Source organism: Sciurus vulgaris, assembly GCF_902686455.1.
Source record: "Sciurus vulgaris genome assembly, chromosome: 2".
In the NCBI taxonomy this organism is placed as follows: Eukaryota; Metazoa; Chordata; class Mammalia; order Rodentia; family Sciuridae; genus Sciurus; species Sciurus vulgaris.
In genome coordinates this window covers 2,519,092-2,544,147 of record NC_136462.1, presented here as the reverse complement: position 1 = coordinate 2,544,147, position 25,056 = coordinate 2,519,092, and the positions used below count along the sequence as shown (strand labels likewise).

Genomic DNA, 25,056 nt, shown 5'->3' with positions numbered 1-25,056 from the left:
TGCAGCCATGCAGGGAGTGACGCGGTGGCGCTGGCTCTGCCCCAGCCCCAGGGACCAGGAGGCTTCCTCTGCCTCATGGGGCTCGGGCTCACACGGGGCGGAGGTGCTGAGGGTGGCACAGAGCAGGGAGGGCACGATGGAGCAGCAGAGCTGGAGCCAGGCTGAGCTTAGTTGCCTAGTGTGCAGCCTGAACAGCTGTACAGGCTTCTGTCCAAGGGTCCCAGGAGCAAACTTCCTGGTGAATGGAGACCAGAGCCTGTCTTCCCCGTGGGAGTCAGGGAGGCCACACATGGCCCTTCTGTGCCTGGCTGTCCACACACCGTGACAGACACAGGACTTGCTCACTCCTCTCCCCCAGTCAGAGGAGAAAGGCTGTGGTGGGGGGTCAGCCTCAGGGACACCCAAAGTGCTGTGGACACAGGCACAGAGTCCTGTGTGCCTGGTCCCGCTTGCCCTCAGCCTGAGGCACCTTGGGCACTTCTCAGCCTAAGGGCCTTTGCAGACCTGCCTGCCCCACAGCCCCAGAGGAGTCACTGGGCTGTTGTGTAACAGGAGACGCACCCGCTACCCAGCTGAACTTGCACGGGCTGGACAGGCCCAAAGCGACACCTCACGGCCTGTGGGTGTGCGGCACACAGGGCATGCACTGGGCAGCACCCACTAACACCCGTAACAGCGATAGTGACAACACTGACCGGCTGTCACCTGCGCCTGATCCTGTCCACTCAGAATGAGGTGGGCACTTCTGGGTCCCTACCTGCAAGCACGGAGACCCCTGGCTGTGTGTAGCTCTGGAGATGGGAACCCAGAGTGGGCATGCAGGGGGCATCGCCCACATCTGGCAAGGGAACCTGGGCAGTCCTCATCCAGCGAGGCTGTGTCCCCGCCACAGCCCTGGGGTCTCTGCCTGGACACCTGGGCACTCAGTGTGGGCAAGGGGGCTGTGTCTGGACCTAGGTCAGGACTGAGGGAGAGCCCTCCTCGTCAGCTTCCGCCATGTGGCGCCCCTCTGTGCAGACCAGAAGCGCGACCCCAGGGCCTGACCTTACAGACGGCACATCCTCCTGACTCCAACCCCCACAGTCGAGCCTGCCGGCCAGCGCTGCCCACCGGTGCTCCTGGCTCTGACCCGGATTCACCCCTCAAGCCTCTCCTGGAACTTCCTGCAGGCCTGGTGCAGGCCCCCAGGGGTAGTGCAGCAGCCCTGCCGCTGCCAAGCTGGCCACTCAGGGTCCCCCCTCCTGCCACCCTCAGGGTGCTGAGGACCCCGTGGCCCCTCTGGTGTCCTGGCCTCCAGAGAGTGCCTAGCACTCTTTCAATCACTTTCTCTGAACCTTGCCTGGTGGTCTCCAGGATGACTCAGGAAGCCCCCGCTGCCTGGGGCCATGCCAGGGGCTCCCGGCCACCAGTCGCTGCTGTGGTCAGTAAGTCAAGAGACAGGACAGGAGAGGAACAGTTCCTCTCAGGGATGCTCAGGCTCCGAAAGGCCTTGTCGCCTGGGCTGCGGGCAGAACACAGCCAACAGGCCCTGTCCAGCTGCCCTGGGGCCAGCTGCACCTCCCCTCCTGGTCTGGACCCCAGCCTCCAGTGCTCAGCTGTGCTTGCCCTGCACAACTGGCCTCGGAGAATGGGGAGGGAAGGGGTGAGTCCCCAGCCCTGCATCCCCTGCCCTGCCCTGCCCTCAGCATGGATGAGAGGGGTGGGCATGGGCCAGAGGAGCTGCCACTCCCTCCTCTTCTGTACCCAGGAACTTCCCCAGCCTGGTCACCTCCCTCTGACAGACTGTCCCCTCTCCACTCTCAGCAGGCAGGAGACAGAGTCACATGCTCGGTGCCCACCCTGCGTGTCCGTCCACAGCCTCGTCCAGGACCTTCCCGTCCTCTGCTCCCCCAGGCCCCACCTGGTTGGTGTCCACCCTCCCCTCGGGCTGCAGGGCTCACACCCCACCGCTGGAAGGTCCCCCCGGCCCCTTGGCTAGGGGGACTAGGGTGTCGGTCACTGCCCTTTGCTGGTTCTCCAGCAGCTTCCTGGGCGGGGATTTTCCTCCTTGGCAACAAGTAGCGGCTGTCAGCAGTGTGGGGTGGCCAAGATTCCGGGCGGGCTGGGCCACCCGCTCACATGACTGGCCCGTGTGCTCTGGCCTGTGCAGGCCAGACACCTGACAATTCCGAGCCTGTGAGGGTCGAATCCAGTGGCTTATCTGTCATCTCGCGACAGTAGAACTTGGCAGCAGGCACTGCTCCAGGTCCTGAGGGCTCCACGCCCTGGGTCTCCCTCTGGTCGGTCACGGACGCCACGCAGATGCAGTATCAGCCATGATGCCTCCAGCATTGGTCAGCATCATGTCCCACAGTACAGCTGGCCTGCATGATTCTCCACAGGCCAGAACACCCAGGACTGGACAGGACGGGACGGAAGGAGGGTGGCCTGGCGCTCTTACAGAGCTGGGCCTGCCAGGAAACCAAGGTCGAGTGGAGACTCCCCTTCAAACCCCAGTTCTTGCAATCAAGTTGGAAAGATTTCAGACACGTCACTCAGAGTAACAGGAATGAGTTCATTGAAGGGATAGGAAAGGGGACAGTCTCAAGGGACAGGGACACTGTGCCTCTCCTGCGCTCCAGTTTTATTGGGTCCCACAGAAGTTTCCAGAGTCCTGCCCAGGTCCACCTCCTGACTTTTGACTGACAGCAGGATGACATCAGACTTTCAAGGCCCCTCTGCCATGACGACTCTAGGTCGCCTTGGCCCATGCTGACCGGTCCTAACTGGAGTCTTACCCATCCACGCTTGCGGATTTCAGGGTTAGGAGGAATCATCCCGACCTCCCTGGTCACCTTCAGGGTAACTTGGGCTCCTCCATCGACTATCCCAGGCCTGCATGTCGCCCGCAGTTAGCGGGTAGTTTGCTGAGCACTGCGACATGTCCTGTCCACTAGGCCAGCAGGGCGGCTGTCAGTTGCTTCTTGGAGAAGAAAGCGTGCAGCTTGCAGAGTGTCCACCGCGTTCCCACCGCGCTCGTCTGTCTGCCCCCTAGCAGCGTGAGGCCGGGCGTGGGTACTGCTTGGCCCCGATGGGTGCTGAGGACACGCGGCCATGGCAGAGGCTGGACGCCCTGACCCTCTAGTAGCACCTTGTCCGGCAGCGCAGGTCCAGGGGTGCTGACGCTGGGTGACCCATCACCGGCCAGGATCCGTCAGCTCCTGAGCCATGCAGGTGAGCTGAGCAGGGACGCAGGGGAACCACAGCCCTGTCCTCCCACCTCTGGGGCCCTGAATCCACAAGCCACTCGGGGTGTGTAGCCATGCCTGTGGCAGAAGGCTGGTCCCACCCAGGGTACGTGCCTCGCCCTCTTGGCCAGGGCCCTGGTCCCAGAGACCTCCACTTGCACGTGACTCATGCTGTGCTGCAGAGAGTGAGGAGACGGCTCCACCAGAACGAGGTAGGTCCCACTTATGTGCGAGGGGCCATTAGGGACTCCAGGGGTCTGAAGATCCCTGGACCCGCCCAGGTGGGCCCGGCCAGGCTCCCTTGTCCCGCTTGGCTCCTGCCCCCATAAGCCCTCTAACCATGACAGTGTCCGGGTCCCGTCACACCAAGGCACTCAGGCCCTAGATCAACAGCTCTCCAAAGCTCTGGACACTTCTTCCCAGCGTGTGGTTGCATCGAGTCCCAGAGACTCATCCGCCAGGCAGCCCAGGAGGCTCCCAGCAGAGGGCGGTTAGGTCAGGGGACCCTGCAGGCCATGGCTGGTGTGGAGCCTCACGATGCCCAGGCAGGGCCACACCCATTGCAGGTACACCTGGGCTGGAGGCCATGGGGCACCCAGGCCGGGCTGTGCAATGAGGAGGACCCGTCCCACATGTCCACTGCCAGTGTCCCTGCGTCTCAATGTGCGGCCCCATCCAAGAACCCGTGAGGATGGGGAGGGGCCGCCAGGGCGGGTGAGCAGGACCTACCAGGCTCTGAACTCTTCCTGACCAGTCTCCTGGCCTGCTCCCAGCAGCCACCTGCACGGGTCACGGGGCAGCACGCATGGCCTGGTCCTCATCAGACCTGCGGCGGCACCTCTAGCCAGGGCACAGGTCCTGCCTCTAGGAGCCCTGGTCCTCTGCAGCCCACGAGGCCAACGTGGGCTGGGTGGGGGCTGAGAGGAGCGGGCAGGGGTGTCCACCGGGCCCCCCAGAGGCCCGGTGAGTTACACCCACACCCCACGGGGCACAGGCTGGAGGAAGAACTTGGGGTGCGTGCTGCGTGCCAGCTTGGTCAGTAGCCAGCCGAAGCCAGGCCCCTGTGTGGGTCCTGGGGACCAGGCCACCCAGGTCCAAGTGCACCCACAGCGGGCCGGACCCGCTGTCCACCCGGCCCCACCCCATGAGTGCCCCTGTAGCCAAGCAGACCCCACACAGCCCATCCGCAGGTTGGGGGCAGATGGAGACCCCCGCCCCAGCATCCCCTGCCCACTCCAGCGGCCCCCAAGTCCCAACCTGAAAAACAGCTGCGGCGGCAGCTTTGGAGGCCCGTCTCAGTTACGGCTTATGTACAGCCCCCCAGGCAGCCGGCTCGCGGGAGTCGATGACTTTATAAATAAAATGTATCATTGTAATTATGGCCCCTGTAGAGAGCTGAGGACATTTACGGCCTCTTGGAGGTCATGAATAATTTAATGGGAGGGAAAGGGGCGCTTTTGTTAGTGCGCAAGGGGGCCCAGTGGTCCTGGCTAGCTCGGCTGTGTGCTGCAGCCAACATGGTGCCCCCGCTCCAGCCATGCGCTGCCAGCACCCTCACCTCTTCAGGGCCTGGCTCTGCAGTGGAGTGGCCAGAGGTGGCCCCAACCATCAAAGGCCCCTGTTCAGTCTGAGAATGATGAGCTGCAGGCTCCACAGTGTGGAGGTGACCCCACGGCCAGTGGTGGCCACGCAGGACCCTCAGCTGCAGTTGAAAGCCAGAGAAATGCCACAGCCCTGATCATGTGCTGGACAAGCCACGGGGCAGCAGCAAGAGCAGCAGGGCCCATGCTCCCCACGGACACCGTCCCACACCCCACGCTGTCCCTGAGTCCAGAGGCAGGCTTGTCCTCTGCCTGCCCAGTGGTGGAGGACTCACTGCCCACTCTGAGTCCTTCCCTCAGACAGTTCTGGGGTGGACACTCCCTGCCACCTGCCCTGGAGGGCAGCAGTGCCTGGGGTCCCAAGCAGGCCCACCGGCCTCCTGGGGTTGTACCTCTGCTCTCCAACCCAAAGCCCACCATCCCCACTGCCTCTCCCCCACCTCTCCGGGACCCCAACTCTCAAGTTACACTCCTTCCACCCCCCAAGGGGCACTGGTGGGGCCCACCTGGGACCAGGTGGCCATGTCCAGCAGTGACTTTGGGCCCCCTGTCCTTTTGGGCCTGGCAGCTGGCAGTGAGGTCCCCTCCCTTCTCCCCCACCCCAGGGGCCTAGGACCCCACCCACCAGCTGCCCCTCCCTCCCTGTCTCGCCAGCTCCACCTCCTCACACTGAGGGTCCACGGCTCTGCGAGACCTCATGTGCTGTCCCTGGGCTCCTGGCTTGCTGCCCCCCAGGAGACTCGAGCAGAAAACAGATCATTCTCTCCACTGAGCGGGGGCAGGCTGGCATGGGACTCCAATCATTCCCCACCTAAGGGGACAGGTTGGGCCATCTGGCTGGACAGTGGCAGAGTCAGGACCAAATCTGGGGCTCCTCATCCCTGACGGTGGGGCAGCCCAGGCACGGGAACCATTCCACGACTATGGGCAGGCCTGAGATGGCAGGGTCTAGCCCCACCCCTGCCGTCCCTGGCACAGGAACAGAGGCCCCTCTGAGCAGCCACGTGTGCCCTGAAGCTCAGACCCCAGGCCACCTTAGTCCACCCAGCAGAGACCAGGTGGTGTCCTGATAGAGGGCACCTGTGGAGGGCATAGGGCAGGCCTCATCAGGCTTGACAGGGGTTGGAACATGGCTGGCCAGAGCAAAAGTCACAAGGACAGGGTGACATCCCCTTTCCAGAGACAGCAAGCAGTAGGCAGCTTCCAAGGCCTGAGGTTCCCTCCCCTCTAGTCCACAGGACAGGACAGAAGAAGCTGCCCAGAGCTCCCCACTCTGTGCCCAGTGGGGACAGCTCCAGCCTTACTGACCCAGAAGCTGGGTCAGGACTGAGCCAGGAGGTGGGCCTTGTCTGACTTCAGGACCTTGGTCCTCACACACCCAGCTTTGCAGGACACCCGCTGCCCCCACCCTCCTAGGCAAGTCTCCCTGAGACAGGGGTCAGCAAAAGACATCCTGGGGGTCAGTTGGACCCACTGAGTTTTTGTCAATAAAGCTTTATTGGAACACAGCCATGCCATTTTTCCCCACTGTCAGAGGGGCAGAGTGCAGTCTGGCCCACAGAGCAAGAACTTACCATTGCCCTTTAAGGGAAGTCACACCCCACCCCAGCATGAGGCGGCAGCCAGTCAGCAGCCCCCAGCACCACCGCATGGGGACAGGTGGTGAGTCCCAGCCTCTGTGGCCAGATGTGGCCAGATGTGGCCCCTGGGTGGCCATCGGCCCTCCGCTCACATGGCCCCTCCCATCATGCACGCCAAGGCTCCAGGAGTCCTGCAGCTTTGCCCAAGCAGGATATGCCCCCATGGAACGTTATGGGACAGGGTCTCTCCACCCTCCTCGGGCTGCCCCTCAAACAGTCGATCAGAGGTCTACCCACCTGCCGACCCCATGCTACGGCAGCCCACCGAGCCCCTCAGATCAGAGTCCGTCAGGCTGCCACGCACACCTGCAGGTGGGCTGCTAAACAACAGCCACTGTGCCTGAGCCAGCACCTCCTCCAGCTGTGTGACTTTGAGCAGGTTGCCTGGCCTCTCTGAGCTGTACTTTCTTCATCTGTAAATGAGGGGCCAAGTACACCTGCCAGGCGGGGCAGCTGCAAGCAGCAGAGGCAGTGGTGAGCCCCGCGCCCTGGACAGGCCCTGGATGCCGGTCCCACTGTGCCTTCCTGGCCCAGAAGCTCTTCTGCCAGGGCATGGCTGGGGCTCAGAGAGCAGGCCTCCAATCCCCTGCTTGGGACTCGTCCTTTGCCTTTTCCCCGAAGCCCCAGGGTGTTAGGCCATGTGGGCAGGGAGGCCCTGCTGCACCCAGGGCTGCGCTCTGCAGCGGGGCCTCTTCAGGGGCTGGACCCCCTCAGCACACGTGACCTCGACTCCCCACTCTGGCCCTCACTTCAAGCCGTGGGCTTTCCATGAGCCACACAGCTCTGGAATTAGCCTGGGAGGACACATTTGGCCAAGAGGGTGGGAACAGTGGCCCTGACCCCTGGCCTTGTCTGCAGGCCTGGCCTGCTGTCCACCAGGGGAACAGCCACCTCCCACCCAGTCTGGGGCCAGAGGCCTATGCTGGGGTTTGTTGCTGTTCCTGCCAAAGGGGAAAGGAAATCGCAGCTCAGTCCTTGCAAGTTGGACGGCCTCCACACCAGAGCAGAGGGGCCAGGCTCAGGGACACAGGCCGCACCGAATGGGCCCTGTGGACGAGCAGGCAGCCCCTCCAGGCCAGAGCCAGAGGGAGGCCAGGAAGGCCCTTCACCTGTGTGCCTTGAGGGCTGCCCCGCCTCCTCCTGAGGAGGACACTCCAGGACATTGCTGGACTCTGCCCCATGCTGGGACCTGCTGAGGACCCCGGAGGGAGCCAGGTGAGAGCCAGCTCTGGGAGCAGGTGGACGCCAATCAGACAGGGTGCCGGCGAGGAACCTGCCAAGGACAGCAGGCACAGGCAGAGCCTGACTGGGCTCACCTGAGTGACCCTGAGCCCCCTGCAGGGCACCTCCCTGGCTTCGCCCACGACTGAAGGGCTTCCCTAAAGTGGAACAGTTCAGGAAAACCAAGGTGGCTGGTGGTGCCCAGCCCCTCTGAAGCTCATCCACATGGGGGACTGGAGAGCCCCTGAGGGGACCAGGGGACACCCTGGCATCTGGTGCTCCGAGTCTCCTGGGGAGCCAGCTGCTTCGGGGGCAGAAGCTGGAGCACGGGTCTCTCAGGCACACAGGGCCTCCAGATGCCCCCAGATGGTGAGAGCTGCCGAGGCAGTCCCAGCTCCCTGTCCCTCAGCCAGGGCCACCAGGCGCCTGAGAGAGCCCAGCCAGGGACGGTCCTTCCCCAGGTCTGCCTCCTGCTTAGGTTGGAAGCAGGTGGGCCTAGGGAGCTGCCTGTGGGTTCTGACTGCCTTCTTGGGAGCCCCGTGCCCCACACCCCCGCCCCGCGCCCCGCGCTTGGCCTCCTGTGGCAGGGGCGAGTCAGTGCGGCCTCCCGGGCTCCCTGCTCTTCCCAGCTGGCAGGAGGCACAGCTTGCTCTGCTGCTTCAGCTCTTTAGCCCAGCGGCCAAACTGCTTAGGCGACGGGGACAGAGGGGGCCCCAGGCACCACAGTGACAGCCTCCCTGGGGACCCCTGCTCTGAGGCCACCCAGGGGCCAGGCCACGGGGCTGCGGAGGCCACTGCCTGTGTTTCTGTAATGGAAACTTCTCTGCTGGTCTGTGAGCCGCACTCCACAGCTCTGGTTCCCACCCAGGTGAGGCTCTGGTGGCCAGCGGCGTGGGGGACAGGGCAGGTGGCCAGCTCACCCGCCACAGCAGCGGCACCAGAGGAACCCAGGTGGGGTGTGTGTGTGTGTGTGTGGCTCGTGAATCTCCTTGCTCTCCCGGGAGATCTCCAGCTTCCCGGATCCTGGCCCACCTCCAGCCCCCCGGTGGGGTGCCCCAGCCTTGCTGCGCGGCCTCAGGAAAGCTTGCTACTCACCTGGGCTCCAGGCCGCCTGCCTCCTTGACTGTGGGCCCTGTCCCGCGTGCCCAGGGGCCCAGCTCGGATGTGAGCGCACACAGGGAGCACTGTGGGGGCCAGACGGTGTCTGCTGGTGGACAGAGCTGGCGGGGGCCTGCTGGCGGCACTGGCAGGGCACTGGGGTCTGCACAGGCCAGTCGCTGCACGTGGGCCAACCCTGGGCAAGGATGGAGACCCAGGCAATGGGCTGTGGGTGTGGTGGGCAGCATGGGCCGGCCGGCAGAGCAGGCTGTGAGCTCCCCAGGCACAGAGGCGAAAGGGGAGGCCGTCCTTCCTCAGGCTCTCGAGGCGGGGCAGTGGCCAGGCCCAGAGCAGGGGTGGTCAGTGGAGATGTGGCACTGGGCCGTCGCCTGCTCCAATGCTCCGAGACAAGGTGGGGGCGCTTGGACAAATGCCAAGAATGCCTGGAGGGTCTTTGGGACACCACTTGACCCAGAGCGAGGGGCAGCCCTGCTCACAGTCACCCTCCCCAGCAGCATGGCACAGCGATGGTGCTCTCCAGGCCCCAGCCCCTGGAACTATTTTCCACTCTTTATCACCCATCTGTCACCAGCTGGCCCCGGAGAAAGTACACTCAGGTTACACCTAGTCCCTCCACCAGGGCCTCTGCTGGGGGCAGGGGGCCCAGAGCCCTCCCCACTGCTGCTGTGCATGCCAAGGCCACCCCTCTGCCCTGTCACCGTGGGGTCATGAGCCCCAGGAGCTCACTCACGTGACCAAGCTCACAGAGACCAGAACCCCGCGAGATCTGGGGACACCAAAGGCCCTGCTTCCTGCCAAAGCTCCCTCCCTCCTGGAGCGGAATTTTGGGGCCAGGCCACCCCTGCCTGCAGAGGGGTGAGGAGCTGCCCAGGAGCAGGGACAAGGGCGAGGTGAAGGTGGGCTTCAGAGGGGGCACAGGGCATGAGAGAGGGGCTGTCCCTGTGCCTGGGCAAAGGAGCACCCGTCCTCTTAGGAGCGCCAACGGCCTACTGCGTCACAAGCCCACCTGCCCCCAGGGCCCAAGCCAGCTGCCATCAGCTCCCACTGAGCAGGAGTAGGCGAGGCCCAGGGCCTGAGACTCACCCATCACAGGTGGCCACAGGAGGAGCTCCAGAGCCGAGCAACCACTAGGTCACAGCAGGCAGTGCACAGCACCCTGCACACGCACACACTCACACACACCCACACACACACACAATCACCTCTGTGCACACATGCACGCACACTTACAAACAGGAACACCTGAGTGTGTGCACTCGATATTAGAAGTTGTGCATTCTGCCACACGAATGCACACACTCAGGCTCACACGCATGGACAGACATATGGACACTCCCGAGGACACGTGCACAGACCCACGGGTGGTCACTGTCATAGTCACACATCAGCATGGACACAGACATGCACGGACATGCTCATGTGTGTGTGCACACACACGTAGTCCCGAAATCCCACAGAGAGCCCTGCCAGGGAGGGCTTGCCACAGTGCTGCTGGCTGTGCAGCAGAGCGCAGAGGCCTGGTGTGGCCTTGCCTGGTGTGGCCCTGCCTGGTGTGACCATGCCTGGTGTGGCCCTGCCTGGTGTGACCCTGCCTGGTGTGGCTTGGCCTGGTGTGACCCTGCCTGGTGTGACCCTGCCTGGTGTGGCCCTGCCTGGTGTGACCCTCCCTGGTGTGGCCCTGCCTGGTGTGACCCTGCCTGGTGTGGCCCTGCCTGGTGTGACCCTGCCTGGTGTGGCCCTCCCTGGTGTGGCCCTCCCTGGTGTGGCCTGGCCTGGTGTGACCCTGCCTGGTGTGACCCTGCCTGGTGTGACCCTGCCTGGTGTGGCCCTGCCTGGTGTGACCCTGCCTGGTGTGGCCCTACCTGGTGTGGCCCTGCCTGGGGTGGCCCTGCCTGGGGTGGGCAAGGGCAAGGCCTGAGCCAGGCAGGCTGGCTGCAGGGTTGGGGTGCCCCAGTCTGTGCAGCCACAGGAGAAGCCACAAAACTCACAGGCTCCCCTCCACCCAGGTCTGGGCCGAGGAGACTGACGGGGTCTCTGGCCCACCCCGTGGCCCTTGCCTGCAGGGTGTCAGCAGTTCCTGGCCCTCCCAAGTGCAAACTGCGTCCAGCGCCCTCTCTGTAGATGCTGCCCAGGCCGCCCCACCAAGAAGCGTCCCCAAACGGAATAGACCTGGTGCTCTATGTCCGCACTGGCCAGAGGCCACATGGGCCCACATTCTGGTGACCTTGGCACTGGACTCCGAGCCCAGCAGAGCTCTCCACAGCACCCTCCCCGAGCGTGGGTGTAGGCGTGCTGGTTCCCTGTCACCGGCTCCTTGCTCAGCCTATTTGCAATAAAACCTGACGCCATCCACTGTGGGAGAAAGTGCTCTCTGAGGTCACTGAGCCAGGCGGGCCTTGTGGTGTGGATGTCACGGTGCTCTGCTGGCTGCGGGAACAGGGAAAGCCCCTCTCTCTCAGCCTGCCCCCAGCCTGGGGGACAGGGCCCTGGAGGGCCATGGAAACCAGGATGCTTCTCATGAAATTCAAGCTTCTGCCACCACAGTGAGGGGCAATAATGCCCACCAAAGGCCCCACATCAGGGGCCCTGGGAAAGGCTGGGCCGGTGGCCCCCAAGTTGGCAGAGAGGACCTGGCCTGCCAGCAGCCCCAGATGCCTGCTCTGTGCGGCCAGGCACACTCCTGTCCCTCTAAGGCGGTGTGCTCGGCAGCCCCCTGGGTCCTGGAAGGGCTGATGTCTGGTACCTGGTTTTCCCGCTGGGATGGCCAGGTGTCAGTGCCTGTGGCCGGACTGGAGTCCTCGGAGGTCGAGGGCCCTGCCAAGGCTGGGAAAGGAAATCCACACGGGGCCTCCCTGAGTACGGGCAAGGGAGGTTCAGAAGCTCCTGGCCACGGGGGACACACAGAGGGAGCAAGAGGTGCCTCTGCACTCGGAACGTGAGCAGTGTGACCCAGGGAAGGACAGGTCAGAGACAGAAGCAGAGACAGAGGGATGTGCTTATAGGCAGAGAGAACAAGAGACAGAGGACAGAGGCTAGATAGACAGAGATGAGCAGGGCAGTGCTAGGGGGCCTCAGGACTCTGAGGCGCAGTGGGTCAGGCCACTGGGCCCTGGGCAAGAGCCTTTCCCAGGGCCTGCCGAGCCCTGGCATGGTGAGGCGCCCACCCCTGCTGAGCAGAGGCAATGCAGAGAGGCATACAGTGACCGTGACAGAAGGCACACTTCCCGAGTCGGTGGGTGCAAATCAGGGTGGCAGCCCCAAGGAGTATTATGCAGCCATGAAGGATGAGGGTTGTAAAGACCGTGCAGCAGCAGAAAATGCCTCTAGGCACGTGTCTGAGCAAACAGCGTGCAGGGCTTCTGCCACTCTTGGGCAAGGCCAGTCCGAGCTGGGAGACCAGCCTGGCTTCCCGGAAGGCATCTTCCTTGTCTTTAGCCCCAGGAGTGCTGCTTGTGCAGTGAGCAGTACCTTTCCTGCCTTAGGACCCTGATCCAGGAAATGAAGACCACCCTGCCAGCCTCACGCCCTGACTCCCGGCCAGAGACCCGACACCAGACCAGGAAAAACGCAGCCACAGGGGACCCTCGCATGCCCAGGGCAGAAAGGGTGAGTAGGCTGCCGGTGGTGCCCGGGCCCTCACGCTGGCATCCCCTAGGGCTGGGGGCAGCTGAGGACAGAGAGGGTCCCTGCCCTTGCTCTCAAGGTGTCCTCTGCACCAGGGGCCACAGGAGGGGAGGCCTCTGGGGGCTGGTGGGGGCAGGGAGGCCACCTGGAAGGACTTGGTCTAGTGAGACAGCAGGTGTGGCACCTGCAGCCTCAGGCCAGCTTCCTGGGCACAGAAGCAGCACACAAGGACAGGGTGGGAGGATGGCCAGATGGAGGAAGTCAGGGGCAGGGAGGGACGCTGGACAGAGATGGGAGAAGTGGGAGCCATGCAAGTTCACGGAGCTGAGCAGCCCGGAAAGGACAGCGCTGAAGAGAGGGAGGTGAGCACAGGGTGCCCTGAGCTCGCCGAGCGCCCTCCATCCAGAACGAAGCGGAGGGACTGGGAGAGGGACAGGGGTCCTCCAGGGAGTAGGCAGCTGGGGGTCCGGGCAGGAGGGACCGACACCCCAGACCCTGAGGCCTAATGGAGACCTGTCAGGCCAGGGAGGTCACAGCCAAGAGGAGGTCTTGTGCCGGAAGGGCAGCCTCCCCTGAGGCTGCAGTAGTGGTGCCCAGCTGGGAGCAGCCTGGGCACAGCCCTCAGTCTGCTGTCCCTGTGCCAAGACAAGGATACTGGGGCTCACAGAGGCCAGGGGCTTGTCTTCCAACTTGGGACTAGGCAGTGAGATGGTACCAGAGCAGGAGGGGGCAGCCCTGCCACAGAGCAGCCTGGTCACCTGCTGCCCCAGGAGAAGGAGACCAAGATCCTTGAGGGCAAGGACCCTGCAGCCAGCCAAAGCCACAGCCAGCCCAGTGGAGCTGGGTGGCGTTTGTTGCCCTGGCCCCCTACTCAGAGCCCTCCCCATGCCATCCCCACCCCCCAGGTCCCCCACGGTCCCCGCTGGGGCCTGAACAGCAGCCAAAGAGGGCATGGAGGAGCCTGGGGCTGGCACCTCCCCCAGGAGCAGGCGCCCTCCCACCTGGCTGGTGGGTCCCCAAGCCCTGTCCAGTCTCTGCACTCTGGTCCCTCCCCGCCTGATCCCTGGTCACCGGCCTCTGCACGCCTGGTGTTTAGGGACCCCTGACAGAGCCCATGGGAACTTGGACAGGCTCTGAACCCTGACACAGAGGCAGGCCTCAGTCGGCGGCCCATTGCCACAGGGTCACCCTTATGTGGGGTTATTCCTCTTCTTGACATGTGGACGTTATTCTGGTCCTATGGGGACGGGGAGGCACAGAGTCTGGGCTGGACCAGGGCCTGCTCATTGCTGACCGTGTCTGCTCAATACTGTCCAGGGTTCATGTGGACCTCACCACAAGGAGTAGCAGGGGGTGGGGCTGAGGGCAGTCTGGAGGGTCTCCACGCCCTTCTCTGGTCCTCCAGAGCCTGTCCCTCTGCATGAAACCCAGAGGGGGAGCAAGGACTCTGGTTGGGACAACCTGTCTCCAGTGGAAAGTGCTCACTGCCATCTGCCTCCCACTTATCCCCAGGAGAGTGATAGAAAGGGTCCCCGCTCCATCCTGAGACGGAGCCAGACAAGGCGCGGGCCCCGGGGGGCCGAGCTACAGAGCATCTCCAGGCACGTGCGGTTCGGAGAGCCCTTGGAGGTGGCCATTCACTGTAAGAGGGGCACGCAGGCCAGCCAGCAGGGCTGGCATCAAGGGTTGGGGGGTGCCCGCAGTGCCCACGCAGGTCTGGCAGGTCTCCGGACCACCAGAGGGGGCCATGGTCCTGGTTGTTTTCCCAGGCAAAACCCCATAAAGCCTGGGCCGTGGGGTCATGTGGACACACTGTGGGTAGTGGAGCAGCTGCTGGCAGGCAAGAACTGCTTCTCCATGGCCACTGTCCTTGGAGGTCAGGGCCCTGCTGGAGCTGGGTCTCCTGCCTGTGGGCCAGATGGCTGCTGGCCATGGCCTGCCTTGGCGTCCTTTGGACTGGGGAGAGGGAGAGACAGGGGGCCTGGGGGGCCTGGCACACTGGGACATCTGTGCTCTCCTCGTAGACATCGCCAGCAGGGACACCAGGGCCGCCATCAAGGGTGAGTTCAGTATGAGCCCCTCTGCCCAGGAGCCCTGGGCCCCCACCTGCCATGAGTATCTGGCACAGTTTGACGAGCCCCAGGCCTGGTCCCCACACCCCCACCGCCCCGGGCCTGCTCCGCCTCCCCCTCCATGAGCCCCAGGCCTGGTCCCCACACCCTCACTGCCCTGGGGCCCACTCGGCCTCCCCCTCTGTCTGCTCCCAAGCCGTAGCTGAAAGCTGCTCCCTCTGCTGGGTCCTTGGTGGACAGCGGGGCAGCAGTGCCCCCTCCACAGGTGCAGTTAGCCTCTGGCCAGGATGGGATGGGATCCACACCCCACGGGTACTCTGGGAGTCACCCCAAGCCGCTCCAAGTGCCCACCCTCATGGGCACAGGGCAGTAGCAGGTTGTGGCCGGGCAGCCTGGGTCTCCTTCCATCCCTTTCCCAACAGAGGGGAAGCACCTGGCCGTTCTCACTGGGGAGGGTCAAGGCACAGGCCAGCACTGACCTGCCCACCCTCGCCCACAGTGTCCAGTCGGCACCGGCCCCACAGAGGCTCCCTGCTGCAGCTCATGCCCCGCGGCGGCTCCCTGCTCCTGCGGCTGTGCGCATGTGTCCTGCTCGGGGTGGCTCTGGGCCTGTACTGTGGCAGGGCCAGGCCCGTGGCAACGTCCCTGGAGGACCTCCGAGCCCGGCTCCTGGTCCTCCTCATGCGCCTGTGGCACGTGGTCCTCACCTGCTGGCACTGCCTTCTGGGTCTCTGGCCAGTAGCCAGCCAGGACGTCGCCTCTGGACAGGCCTGGGTAGATGAGGCCGTGGGCTAGAGCGCCGAGCAGTCCTCGGGCTCTGGGACGGGAGCAGCCCTGGCTCTGGACCCAGGAGAGAGCCCTGGCAGCTGTGCTTGGAAAACCCAGGGACTCCACGGCGGGGGAAACTGGCGACAGGGACCCACAACTCAAGGCCAGACAGGGTGACGCAGCACCCCCACCAGTACAGCGCCTGCTGTTTGGGGTTCACTGTGAGAGTACATTTAGGTCCTTACCACCCTCGACCCGGCGGGAGCCCTCGTCTGAATGACCCGTGTGGGGCCACCCAGAAGGCCAGACAGAGCCTTCTGCTGTCTGGGGGCCTGGCCAGGCCCAGATGGCAAACCCAGCAGGAGAGGGGCCCTGGCTGTTGAGGAGGCACCTCCCTCTGCAGCCACGAGGCCCCTGGTGTGGGTCCGAACTCTGAGCCCAGCTCTGACCCCACACTTGACCCCAAGAGCCCAGGGAGGCCGTTTGGGGCTGGTTGCACTTAGGTGGAGAGAAGAGAGTTTCCATTAAAATCCCCACAACCTCTTTCAGTCATGGGATTTTTACAGGCGCAAGAAACATGGGGCCACTTTGAGGAACTTCCTGCAGCACCAGAGCATGGGCTAGTCACGAGGTGCCTCCCTGCCCCCGCAGCCACATGCCCTTCATGTGAGAACTGGGGTGCACTGAGCCTCAGGGCCGTGTCCCCCAGCAAGTCCCGCCTGGCCTCCAGCTCTCTCGTCCCTCTGCTCAGGACACCATGCCCCCCACCTCAGAGACCATGGGCAGGGAGCGCCAGAGATTCCCGCAGCTTCAGAATCAGGGGAGTCCAGGGTGGGGGAGCCCTGCAGAGAGAGGCCCTGTTTCCAGAAGCAGCCTCAAGAGGACCATGGCGAGGGGTCAGGGGACCCCGGCAGAGTCATCACCATGGTTACCAGTCCCCTGCACCAGCCCAGCTGCCCTGGGACCCATCCCATCTCACCCACCCTGGGAAGAGGACAGGCAGGTCACCACCGACCATTCCAAATGGAAAAACAGGCTCTGAGAGGTGAGCTCATGGCCTCTGTGGCAGGGGCTGCCTTCTCATCCTGGTTCTGGGTAGGGTCCTGGCTGGAAGGGGGCTGGTATCCCCAACCCCATGTTCGGCCACAAGGCATGAGGGCAGCCCTGCTCACAGCCAGCTGTCCACTGCAAAGACCACAGAGGGACATGCCCAGCTCTGTACGGCCCACAGAACTCCCAACCCAGCTGACTTAATGTAATAAATGTTGCTCCAATAACCACCTGGGGGATCCTCAAATCCATCCTCATACCTGAGGGGTCCCTCGGGAGCCAGGAGACATGCAGGCATGAGGCCCAGCAGTGCCCGGAAGGTGGCTCCTGATAAGCCCCCAAAACCGACAGAACAACCCTGGATGCAGCCCCTCGAATGGAAGCAGTGGAGCCACGAGAAGAGGGAAGCCGAGGAGGGCAGGCGGGGGACGCAGCGGACCCCACAGGAGACGTGGCGGTCTTGCTTTTATTTTGATTTGGAGAAACAGACACACGAGGTTTAAGATCTTCGCTTTTCGTTTAGCCAGAAGGAAAATTAAAATAAGGTGTCCCCATGAACAAGCCAGGACCAGCTCCGGCATTTTGAAAGCCGTCTGCAGTGCAGTCACGGTGGGAACCCACACCAAGGGCCACCAGCTCCCGCCAGCACCAGGTCAGCGGCCCCTCCTGGAACCCCCAGGGCCTCCGTGTCTGGGGCACCAGGTGCAGCCCCCCAAGACAGCTCCAGTGCAGGTGGACACAGGTGGGCACAGGTCTACACAGCCCTGGCAATGGCTGCTCTTGTCCCGTGCCCTGTCCCCTGCTCCTCCTTCCAAGGTCCTAGGGGCTACAGTCTGGCACAGAGTGAGGCAGAAGCCCCTTTACCCTGTGCTGGGGACACACACCAGGACCCTCAGGGTTGGGCAGGGTCTTTGTGTTCAGTGGACTAGGGCTGGTGTGAGGGGCCCAGGAAAGAGCAGCTTTGGGGACCTCAGAGCGTCAAAACCCTGAGAACCTGCTGGAAACTCAGTCGACCCTGGGGCTGGAGCCCTGCAGGGATGGCCGCAACCTTGCCCCACCTGGTTGGACTTCTCCTGGACTGGCACCTACCTTCAGAGTGTCCTGACTAGACCCAGAGCCCAGATGACCATCCCCACCAAGCGGGGTCCCCTGGGGAGGAGCAGGGACTAGCAGACGTGCCCGCTTGGCAGCTGGGGCAGCTCAGCTCCAAGGAGCTTGTAGACCCTGGAGCCCCCCAGCCACTGGAATAAGCTGAGCTTCACCTGCTATTTCCAACCAAGCCCCTTGAGGTTGGCCTGAGCCACCCTCCTACCTGAAACCCACCAGTCATCTGTGGTGGACAGCAGAGAGCTGGACACAGTCAGGCTGTCCCTTCCAGAAGGGCATGGCAGTGGCGGGCGGGATCCTGAACTGGCTTGCTGAGGCCAGGGCAGGTGGGGCTCTTCCATGTGGGCCCCACTCCCTGGACTAAGGACACAGGGGAACATGCCGGCCAGGGAAGCACTGGGCTCTCCTGCAGGGTGTGCACAGTCAGCAGCCCAGCTGCTCACCCGAGAGCAGAGCTAGGGTGCCAGGCTCACACGCTGCTCCTGCGCCTGAACTCTGAGGGCTTGGCTGCCGTGTGCGGGAGGGAGGCAGCACTCTCGAGGCCGGTGCTGCACCTCCCTGTCCACACAGACACAGGCGGAGTGTGGGCCAGCCACCCCGTGGCCACAGGACTCAGGGGACCTGGCGGATGAGAGCCGAGTGCCGCGGATGCCTGGTGGTGCCTGCCCTGGCCCCTGTGCTGCCTAGCCAGCCACTGTCCAGCTCTCGGAGGGAATCGGGTGCTCACCTCACAGCAGGCAGGGCAGAGGGACACATGCAGGGCGGCGCTGGCAGGGTGGGGGCCCAGGCGGGGACCCCTCGCCACTCCCCCAGGACGGGAAAATGGGCGGGGGTCCAGGGTCAGCTCCCCTGCCAGCAGGGAGCCTAGATGACAGCGCTCTTCTCCCCGTGGAAGGAGGCGCGGGGTCCCGGCCTGGCCAGCAGCAGCTCCTTCTCGTGGACCAGGCTGTCCAGCAGGTCCTCCTGGCGGCAGTTGTGGTAGACCTTCAGGAAGGCCAGGGTGGTGATGGCCAACCAGGCCAGCCAGGATGCCCAGAGGCCAAACTGCAGAGAGCGGGGCGGCATCAGGGGTGCAGCCACCCGCCCCCAGAGCCGTGCCTGCTTGGCAGCCCCGGCTCTGCAGGAAAGGACAGGCATGCTGAGAGGCCTTGGGACCCCCGCCTCCTCTCTGCAGCAGGCCTCCAGAACAAGGCTGCGAGGAGCCTGGGGACTCAGCACCCTGGCCTGCAGCGGGGTCCCCTGGGGAGGAGCAGGGGCTAGCAGACGTGCCCGCTTGGCAGCTGGGACAGCTCAGCTCCAAGGAGTTTGTAGACCCTGGAGCCCCCCAGCCACTGGAATAAGCTGAGCTTCACCTGCTGTTTCCAAACAGTTGAAGAAGAAGCCATTTAATCAGCTCTAGGCTGGCTCCACATCTAACTGGCTCCCCTTTGAGTGTGTCTGTCCCCACACCTCATCTAATTGGCACAAATTAGGCCGGAAGCATCTTCCATGAAATTTCCATGAAGGTGTCTTGGACAATTTCAGCTCACTCAGCAGACCCTTGCCTCCAGGACTCTGCCTGGGGCTCTGCTGACCACCAGCCCGTGTGCAGCCAGCAGGGCGCCCAGCACGGAGCCCAGCGAGGGCACACAGGAATACCAAGTCACCACAAGGGCCTCCTGTGCTGTTCCAGGAGGACCCGCACCTTGCACCTCCCACCGGCAGGGAGCGCTCATGAGGCCCGTCCAGAACACAGACCCCTCCCTGCAGGAGACCCAGCACCCGACCTCCCCTTCCAGCCCCACCTCCCCACACCCACCCCGCCTCCTGGCACCTCACCACCTTCCTGCCTCTGCATGTTTGCCCTGGACCTGCCCCTCCCCGAGGCTGCCCACAAGAATCCGCTCTGTCTCAAGACGGAAACTTCCCAACTGCCCCACAGCCCGCACCCTCCCTGCCTGGCCCTGTTGTTAACTATGATTTGTTTCCTCCCCCAAACGGAGGAGATGAGCAAATGTCCAGCAGTGGTGGCCCCACCCCAACACAGCCTACCTGGGCAATGGCGAACTGATCATAGAAGGCAGAATTGTCCACATTCAGCTCCAAGTCGATGTCCTGGAGTTCCTCACAGCTAAAATGTGAGACATGGGTGTGGAGGGCGACTTCTGTGGCAGAGTGGCTGGCAGGGAGCAGGGAGCTCCACCCCCAAGTGCTGGGGGGCCGTCCACTTGGGGGCAGGGGGAAGCCACCAGGGACCCCTCTGGGCGTCAGTCCACACCCACCAGTGGAGCAGGACTGGCTTTGGGGAAAGAACCCACAGATAACCAGAGGACACACCTGTTCTTCACCACCCCACCCGCCCTCCAGCCCTCCAGGACTCATCTCGAGCCCGACACCTCCTGGGACCTCCGCCTCCCACAGGCAGCTCAGGGCAAGACCCCAGGGTCTCAGGCTGCATGGCCACCTCCAGCTTCCAGAGTCTCCCAAGCCCTGGTGGCAATTGCTGACCACCTGGGCCCCCACTCATTGCCTGTCCAAGCCCCTGGCTCTCGGGGGCCTCACTCCGGCGTGACACTGTCCTCCTAGCTGGGAAGGAGGGCCTGGGTGCTGAGGAGGTGGGCTCTGGAAGGGACTCCCAGGTGTGCAGAGGTCGGGGTCCCGCGTCAGGACCAAGCTGCAGACGCAGGGTGGGATTCACGAGGGAAGACCCTGGAGCACAGGGAGGCTGGGAGGGGTCTCCAGGGACGCAGCGGGACAGCATACCTGCGGGGCACAGTGCCCTTCTCCGTGACAGTGTCACACCACATGGTGAAGCCCACGCTCACGATGGTGCTGGCGATAAAGACCAGGAAGACCACGAAGGCGCTGACCAGGAGGTTCACAAAGGCATAGAAGAAGGAGCTGCAGCCAAGGACAAGAGGTGGACATGGGGGCACTTGGCACCCCCCAACATGGGGCCCAAGCCTCCACACTTCCCGGCTGGCATCCAGGGCCGCCTCCCCTTCTGCAGCCACCCCTTGCCCTGGTGATAACCCTGGCCCCGAGCTGCCCATCTCACCCTCCCAAGGACCCAAAGCTGGAATCATGGACTGTCACTGCACAGGGGCGGCAGGGCCAGCACGGTCAGCGCCAGGCCGAGATCACTAGCTCCAAGGCACAGGAGACACCCTTCTAAGCCATGGACCCCAAGGCCACGGAGAGACCCCCACAGTGAATGCCCATACCTCGAAGTTCGCCCATGGAAACCCTAACCCCACAGTGATGGCAGCAGGGATGGGCCTCGGCCGTGAGCCCCACAGCCTCTGCCAGGTCCACACGGCCACGCCCCCAAGGCACTGCTGCTTCCTTTCCTGGCGGCACAGGGGACCTGAGTTGGGTCAGCCACACCACCAGACCCCTGCCTTTCCCCAAACATCCACCATCCTGAAGGCCCCAGAGATTCAAAGTCCCTCAGGTGAGCCCAGGTTGGCTGCCCACTGAGGTGCCAAGGGGTGGGGGATGGTCCCTGTCCCTGTGGGGCCCTCACAGGAGACTCCTTCATGCAGGACAGCAGCAAGGAGCAGGGTGGCCAAACTGCCCCACGCCTCATAGCACAGGGGTATGACTCCAAGGAAACTGGCTTTGGGAGCGTGCCTGGGAATCCAGGTCTCCACTGGCTTCCCGGCCAGGAAGGTGGGCTGGCGTCACTGAGTGTGGCAGGCACTGGCCGGCAAGCAGAGACGCACTCATGCTGGTGGGAGCCTCCCTCCTGTGCTCGCCCACCAAGCCCTTCCCTGGCATCTGCGGGGCCTGTGCTGGAACAGGAGCCTGGGGCTGATATGCCAATGACAAACCAGGTCCCTGTGCCCAGCTCAAGGCAGGCGTCAGCAGGCTTATGACGTCTCCAGACAGCAATCCCACAGCAGCTGCTACGACAGGCCACGTGCACCAGTGGCTGCTGTGCCAGCAGCAGAACCCCGGGGTGGGAGGGCCTGGACCCCATCCCGAGCAGACAGAGCAAAGGACGCAGTGCTCTTAATGCCAAGGGCTGTGACCCAGTGGTCACAGCAGCAAGGGCAGGGCAAGCAGGGCTGGCAGGAGCCCAGTGGGCAATCAGGCCTCTGCCCTGGCATCTGGCCAGGCATCTGGCGAAGGTACCAGCGAGTCGAGTCCCATCCCCTCCTGTAGCCACACAACAGACGCCAGCAGCAACCAGCCCATCCTGGGTGGACTCTGCCACGCGGCTCCTGCTCCTGCACGCAGGACCCTGCATCCTGCCTGACCTGCCCACTCCACGCTGGCTCTTCCACCCCTTCTGTGGCCCCATGCCCCCCTGGCAGGGAGTCGAGGGTGCTCCCAGCCCTCCCAGGCTCCTCGGGCTGGCCGTGTCCCCTGTGAAAGCCAGTTCCCCTCCAGGACTCCTACAGAGCTCCATGGCTCCAGCCTAGGGTGGTGACAGACCTTGAGCAGATCACATCCCTGTTCAGAGCCCCAGTTTCTCTTCTGTGAATTGGGTAGTAAGAGCCCTCCCTCCCCCACACTGAGTCCCTGTGGAAGTCATGGGAGCTCAGGGGGTAATGACACTGAGCGTCACTGCCCTGTGCTCCTGGGCACTCACTCCCTGCCCCATGCCACCAAGGATGGACCTCCCTGCTATGAATGGGCCCCTGCCCTCCCTGCCCCTCAGTGGCTCACCTGGAGCTGTGTCCAGGGCTAAGGTCAGTGGTGTCACTGGGCTGCAGGAAGTGTGGTTGTCCATGGGCACCAGACATCTGGAGACTGGGACTCAGAGCAGCTGCCCCCTGTGCAGAGCGGCCTGGGACTGAGTGAGCTGGGGAGGGGCCGAGCCCACTGGAGGTGGCTCGCAGAGCACAGCAGGGCAGTCACCCAGAGCTCATGCCCTAGCCAGGCCTGTGCTGGCTGCTCTGCTCCAGCCAAGGAGAAGAAAGTGGCCAGGGCAGCCAGGGACTTGACCTCCACAGGCAGAACTGAGCAAGGGCACTGCCCTTGGCACCAAAATCCAGCTCAATGGACAGCAGGAGAGTGAAGACTCTGGGACAGGCCCTGCCAGGGCACACTGTCCCTCCACCTGCTGGACAGCACTCCCAAGGACCCCCTCTGGTGGCAGCACCAAGGTGCCTGGCATTCCCGACTCACCAGCAGATCATCCCACCCAGTGTCTGCAAGGCTGGGCTGGCCACAGTGCAGACGGCAGGCCACACAGGCTGCCGGGCCAGCACCACACCTGCTCCCTCCCCAGCGGGGCAGGGCAGTCGTCTCCAAGCTCTGCTGCAAATTCAGGCGGGGTGGACATGGAGAACACATCCCGAGAGGCAGCTCCTGGCTGGCTGTCCCTGAGCCGTCTCTGAATCCCCTGGCACAGCACACGTGAGACACAGGGCCCTGCGGTCCCTGTCCCTGCCCCTGCCACCACTGAGGTGCTCAGACACAGGCTGCACAGTCAGAGACTCTCCTGATCTGCAGGCGCCAGACACTTAAGCCACTGTCTGTGAAGTGGCATGGTTTCTTCCTCCCATGGCCAGTGCAGGGAGTGTGGGACGGTCCAGCCTGGAGCCGCTCCCCTCCTGCTCTTCTTGCCCCTCTGCTTGGGTCCCATGGAACCTGCCTGGGCTTTCCAGATTCTTGAAGCATTGGATATGTCTGAGGCCTCACCTGGACCCAGCCCTCAGGTTTATGGCTCGCCCACCTGATCCCCAGCACACCAACCAGAACCGGACAGGACAGGGTGGGAAGGAGTGCAGCACACACAGGGTTAACCCATCTTCTCCCCTGCCTGTCAGGGTTCCCAGCCTAGGATGTGCTGTCTCCATGGTGACAGCTTCCCTGGGAAGCCCAGCAATCTGAAGGCTGAGGGACAGGTTGGGCAGGCAGATGGGTTGTCTTAACCCCCTGCTCCCCAGCCGGTCACAAGCTGCTGCCAACCCTGACTGATAGGGTTCCCCTCACCTGAGCTGCCCTGGCCCAGGCCCACAGCCCACATAGCCCTGCCATCTGCCCTGAGGGCCACCATGCCACTGACTCAGCCCAGAGCTCCAGGGGGCACCCCTGCGGAACTGCCCAGACTACCTTCGGTGCTCCTGTGCAGGGGCAGTTGGGCCTCACTGCAGGGCAGGCACGCTGGAGGTACGGCTGGCTCCTCAGACACAGCCTCAGATCCACAGCTCAGGACCAACCAGAGCCCCTCAGGAGGCCACAGGCAGTACTCTGCCTGGGTGCTGGTGGGAGGGAAGCCGGTGGCCTCAAGATTGCTGCCTGGTCTTGAGAGACGCCTTATGTGTGCTGACCCTCAAAAACCCAGGGACTACCAGCAGCCCTAAGAGCCCTGGCCACACACAAGCTCTCTGTACATGCCTGTCCTGGCCCCTAGCTACCCCAAGTCCCTGACTCAGCCTGTGCACGAGCCTGCGTTGCAAGTGCTGCTCTTGGGTGATCACCCTGTCCTTCACTGGCCTCTGCAGACCCAACTGCCCAGGGCACCAGAACACACTGACCTGGCCAGTCTGAAGGGCTGACCTCTAGGCTAGGTCCTGATCTGCGGGGACCAGCTGAGTGCCCACGGAGCAGCGCACCTGGGTCCAGGCATCTTGCTGACATCTCTGGGCAAATGTTATTTCATGACTCTGGCACACCAGGATGCAGAAACAAATGTCGTGCATGCCCACCCTGGGTTCCCCAGCCAGGGTCCCCTAGATAGATACCGTCGGCCTGGGACGGCTCGCAGGAGCTTTACCCGAGTCCTACAGAACTCAGATGAGTACCGACACCACAGCTGACTGACACCTGGACTGACACCTGTGGCCCTAGCCAATAGCTCCTGATGGGGCATTACGTGCCAGGTGTTCCTGGAGGAGAGAAGGCTGGGCCAGCCACGGCTGCCCAGACAAAAACCTGAGAGAGAGGTCATTCAGCGCAGGACAGGTGATCCCAAGCCCCGGAGCAGAGAGGCCCCAATTATGAGCACAAGCCACCTGGGTCTGCCCCCCTGCGTTCAAGGCCATGGTGGTCCTCCTTGAAGTGCCTTGACCGCCCAAGGCACTTGAGGTGCCTTGACAGCCACCTGTTTCCTAAACCCTGCTGTGGCCTTTCAGCAGAAATGTCCCGTGAAGGCCCCAGGACGTGGGTGCCTTTCAGCCAGCACTGCTCCTCAGGACCTCAGGAATGAGCCCCTGCAAGGGCCCTGGGAGAGTCTGGAAACTGTGCCTCAGTTTCCACCTTTGAAGTGGGTGATGCTGGCCATTTCACAGGGCAGGTGGACACCTTCTACAAGATGACAAGACAGAAGCTGCGCTCCCACGGTCTGCCGCCCAAGTTATATGGAATGAGCTGCCCTACGGACGAACTCCTGCCCCGTAGGCTCTCGGTCTCTCCACTCTCTCGCCTGTCCCTCAGCCTCAGGTAGATGCCCCCTCTCTGATATCACCCTTTGCTGTGACCACAAAGCTGGGTCCTGCCTGGAGACCCTGGCTAACAGGGCCACTTCTCCTGCAGAAGCCCAGAAGACTGAAAGGACATGTTTGAGCAATGACTGAGCCATGGCCCCATGGCCTGTGTCCCCCACCTCCAGAGTCCCAGACAGGAGGGACCTCTGACTGTTCCCATGCCCCCTGAAAAGCCCCATCTCCTGGCCAGAGGGGCTTCTACCTCCCCA

General features: G+C 63.5%; 2 protein-coding genes across 8 annotated transcripts in view; one reads left to right on the top strand and one right to left on the bottom strand.

Annotated features, from left to right (window-relative positions):
• The first annotated feature begins 5,909 nt into the window (after window positions 1-5,909).
• Window positions 5,910-15,562, top strand: LOC306654286 (nutritionally-regulated adipose and cardiac-enriched protein homolog). 5 transcript variants are annotated; one of them, XM_079127672.1, is made up of 6 exons: window positions 5,910-7,683; window positions 8,558-8,640; window positions 12,291-12,414; window positions 13,945-14,083; window positions 14,457-14,492; window positions 15,004-15,562. In XM_079127672.1, exons 1-6 carry the CDS (start codon window positions 7,648-7,650, stop codon window positions 15,297-15,299), a joined length of 714 nt encoding a protein of 237 aa, XP_078983798.1. In that variant the 5' UTR covers window positions 5,910-7,647; the 3' UTR covers window positions 15,300-15,562. The 5 variants fall into 5 exon arrangements, with proteins under 5 accessions (XP_078983798.1, XP_078983800.1, XP_078983797.1 ...); XM_079127671.1 differs by lacking the exon at window positions 5,910-7,683 and adding an exon at window positions 7,695-8,178 and having other exon boundaries at window positions 13,945-14,074; XM_079127673.1 differs by lacking the exon at window positions 5,910-7,683 and adding an exon at window positions 7,695-8,178 and having other exon boundaries at window positions 13,945-14,074; window positions 14,927-15,117.
• A 2,041-nt stretch (window positions 15,563-17,603) lies between these two features.
• Window positions 17,604-25,056, bottom strand: part of TMEM179 (transmembrane protein 179) — an 88,320-nt gene continuing 80,867 nt past the window's right edge. For all 3 annotated transcript variants that reach the window (XM_079127668.1, XM_079127669.1, XM_079127670.1), the window contains 3 exons: window positions 20,172-20,309; window positions 19,461-19,539; window positions 17,604-18,473 (listed from right to left, as the gene is read on the bottom strand). In XM_079127668.1, the coding sequence (XP_078983794.1) occupies window positions 18,294-18,473; window positions 19,461-19,539; window positions 20,172-20,309 (397 nt within the window). In that variant the 3' untranslated portion in view covers window positions 17,604-18,293. The remainder of the gene's footprint in view (window positions 18,474-19,460; window positions 19,540-20,171; window positions 20,310-25,056) is intronic.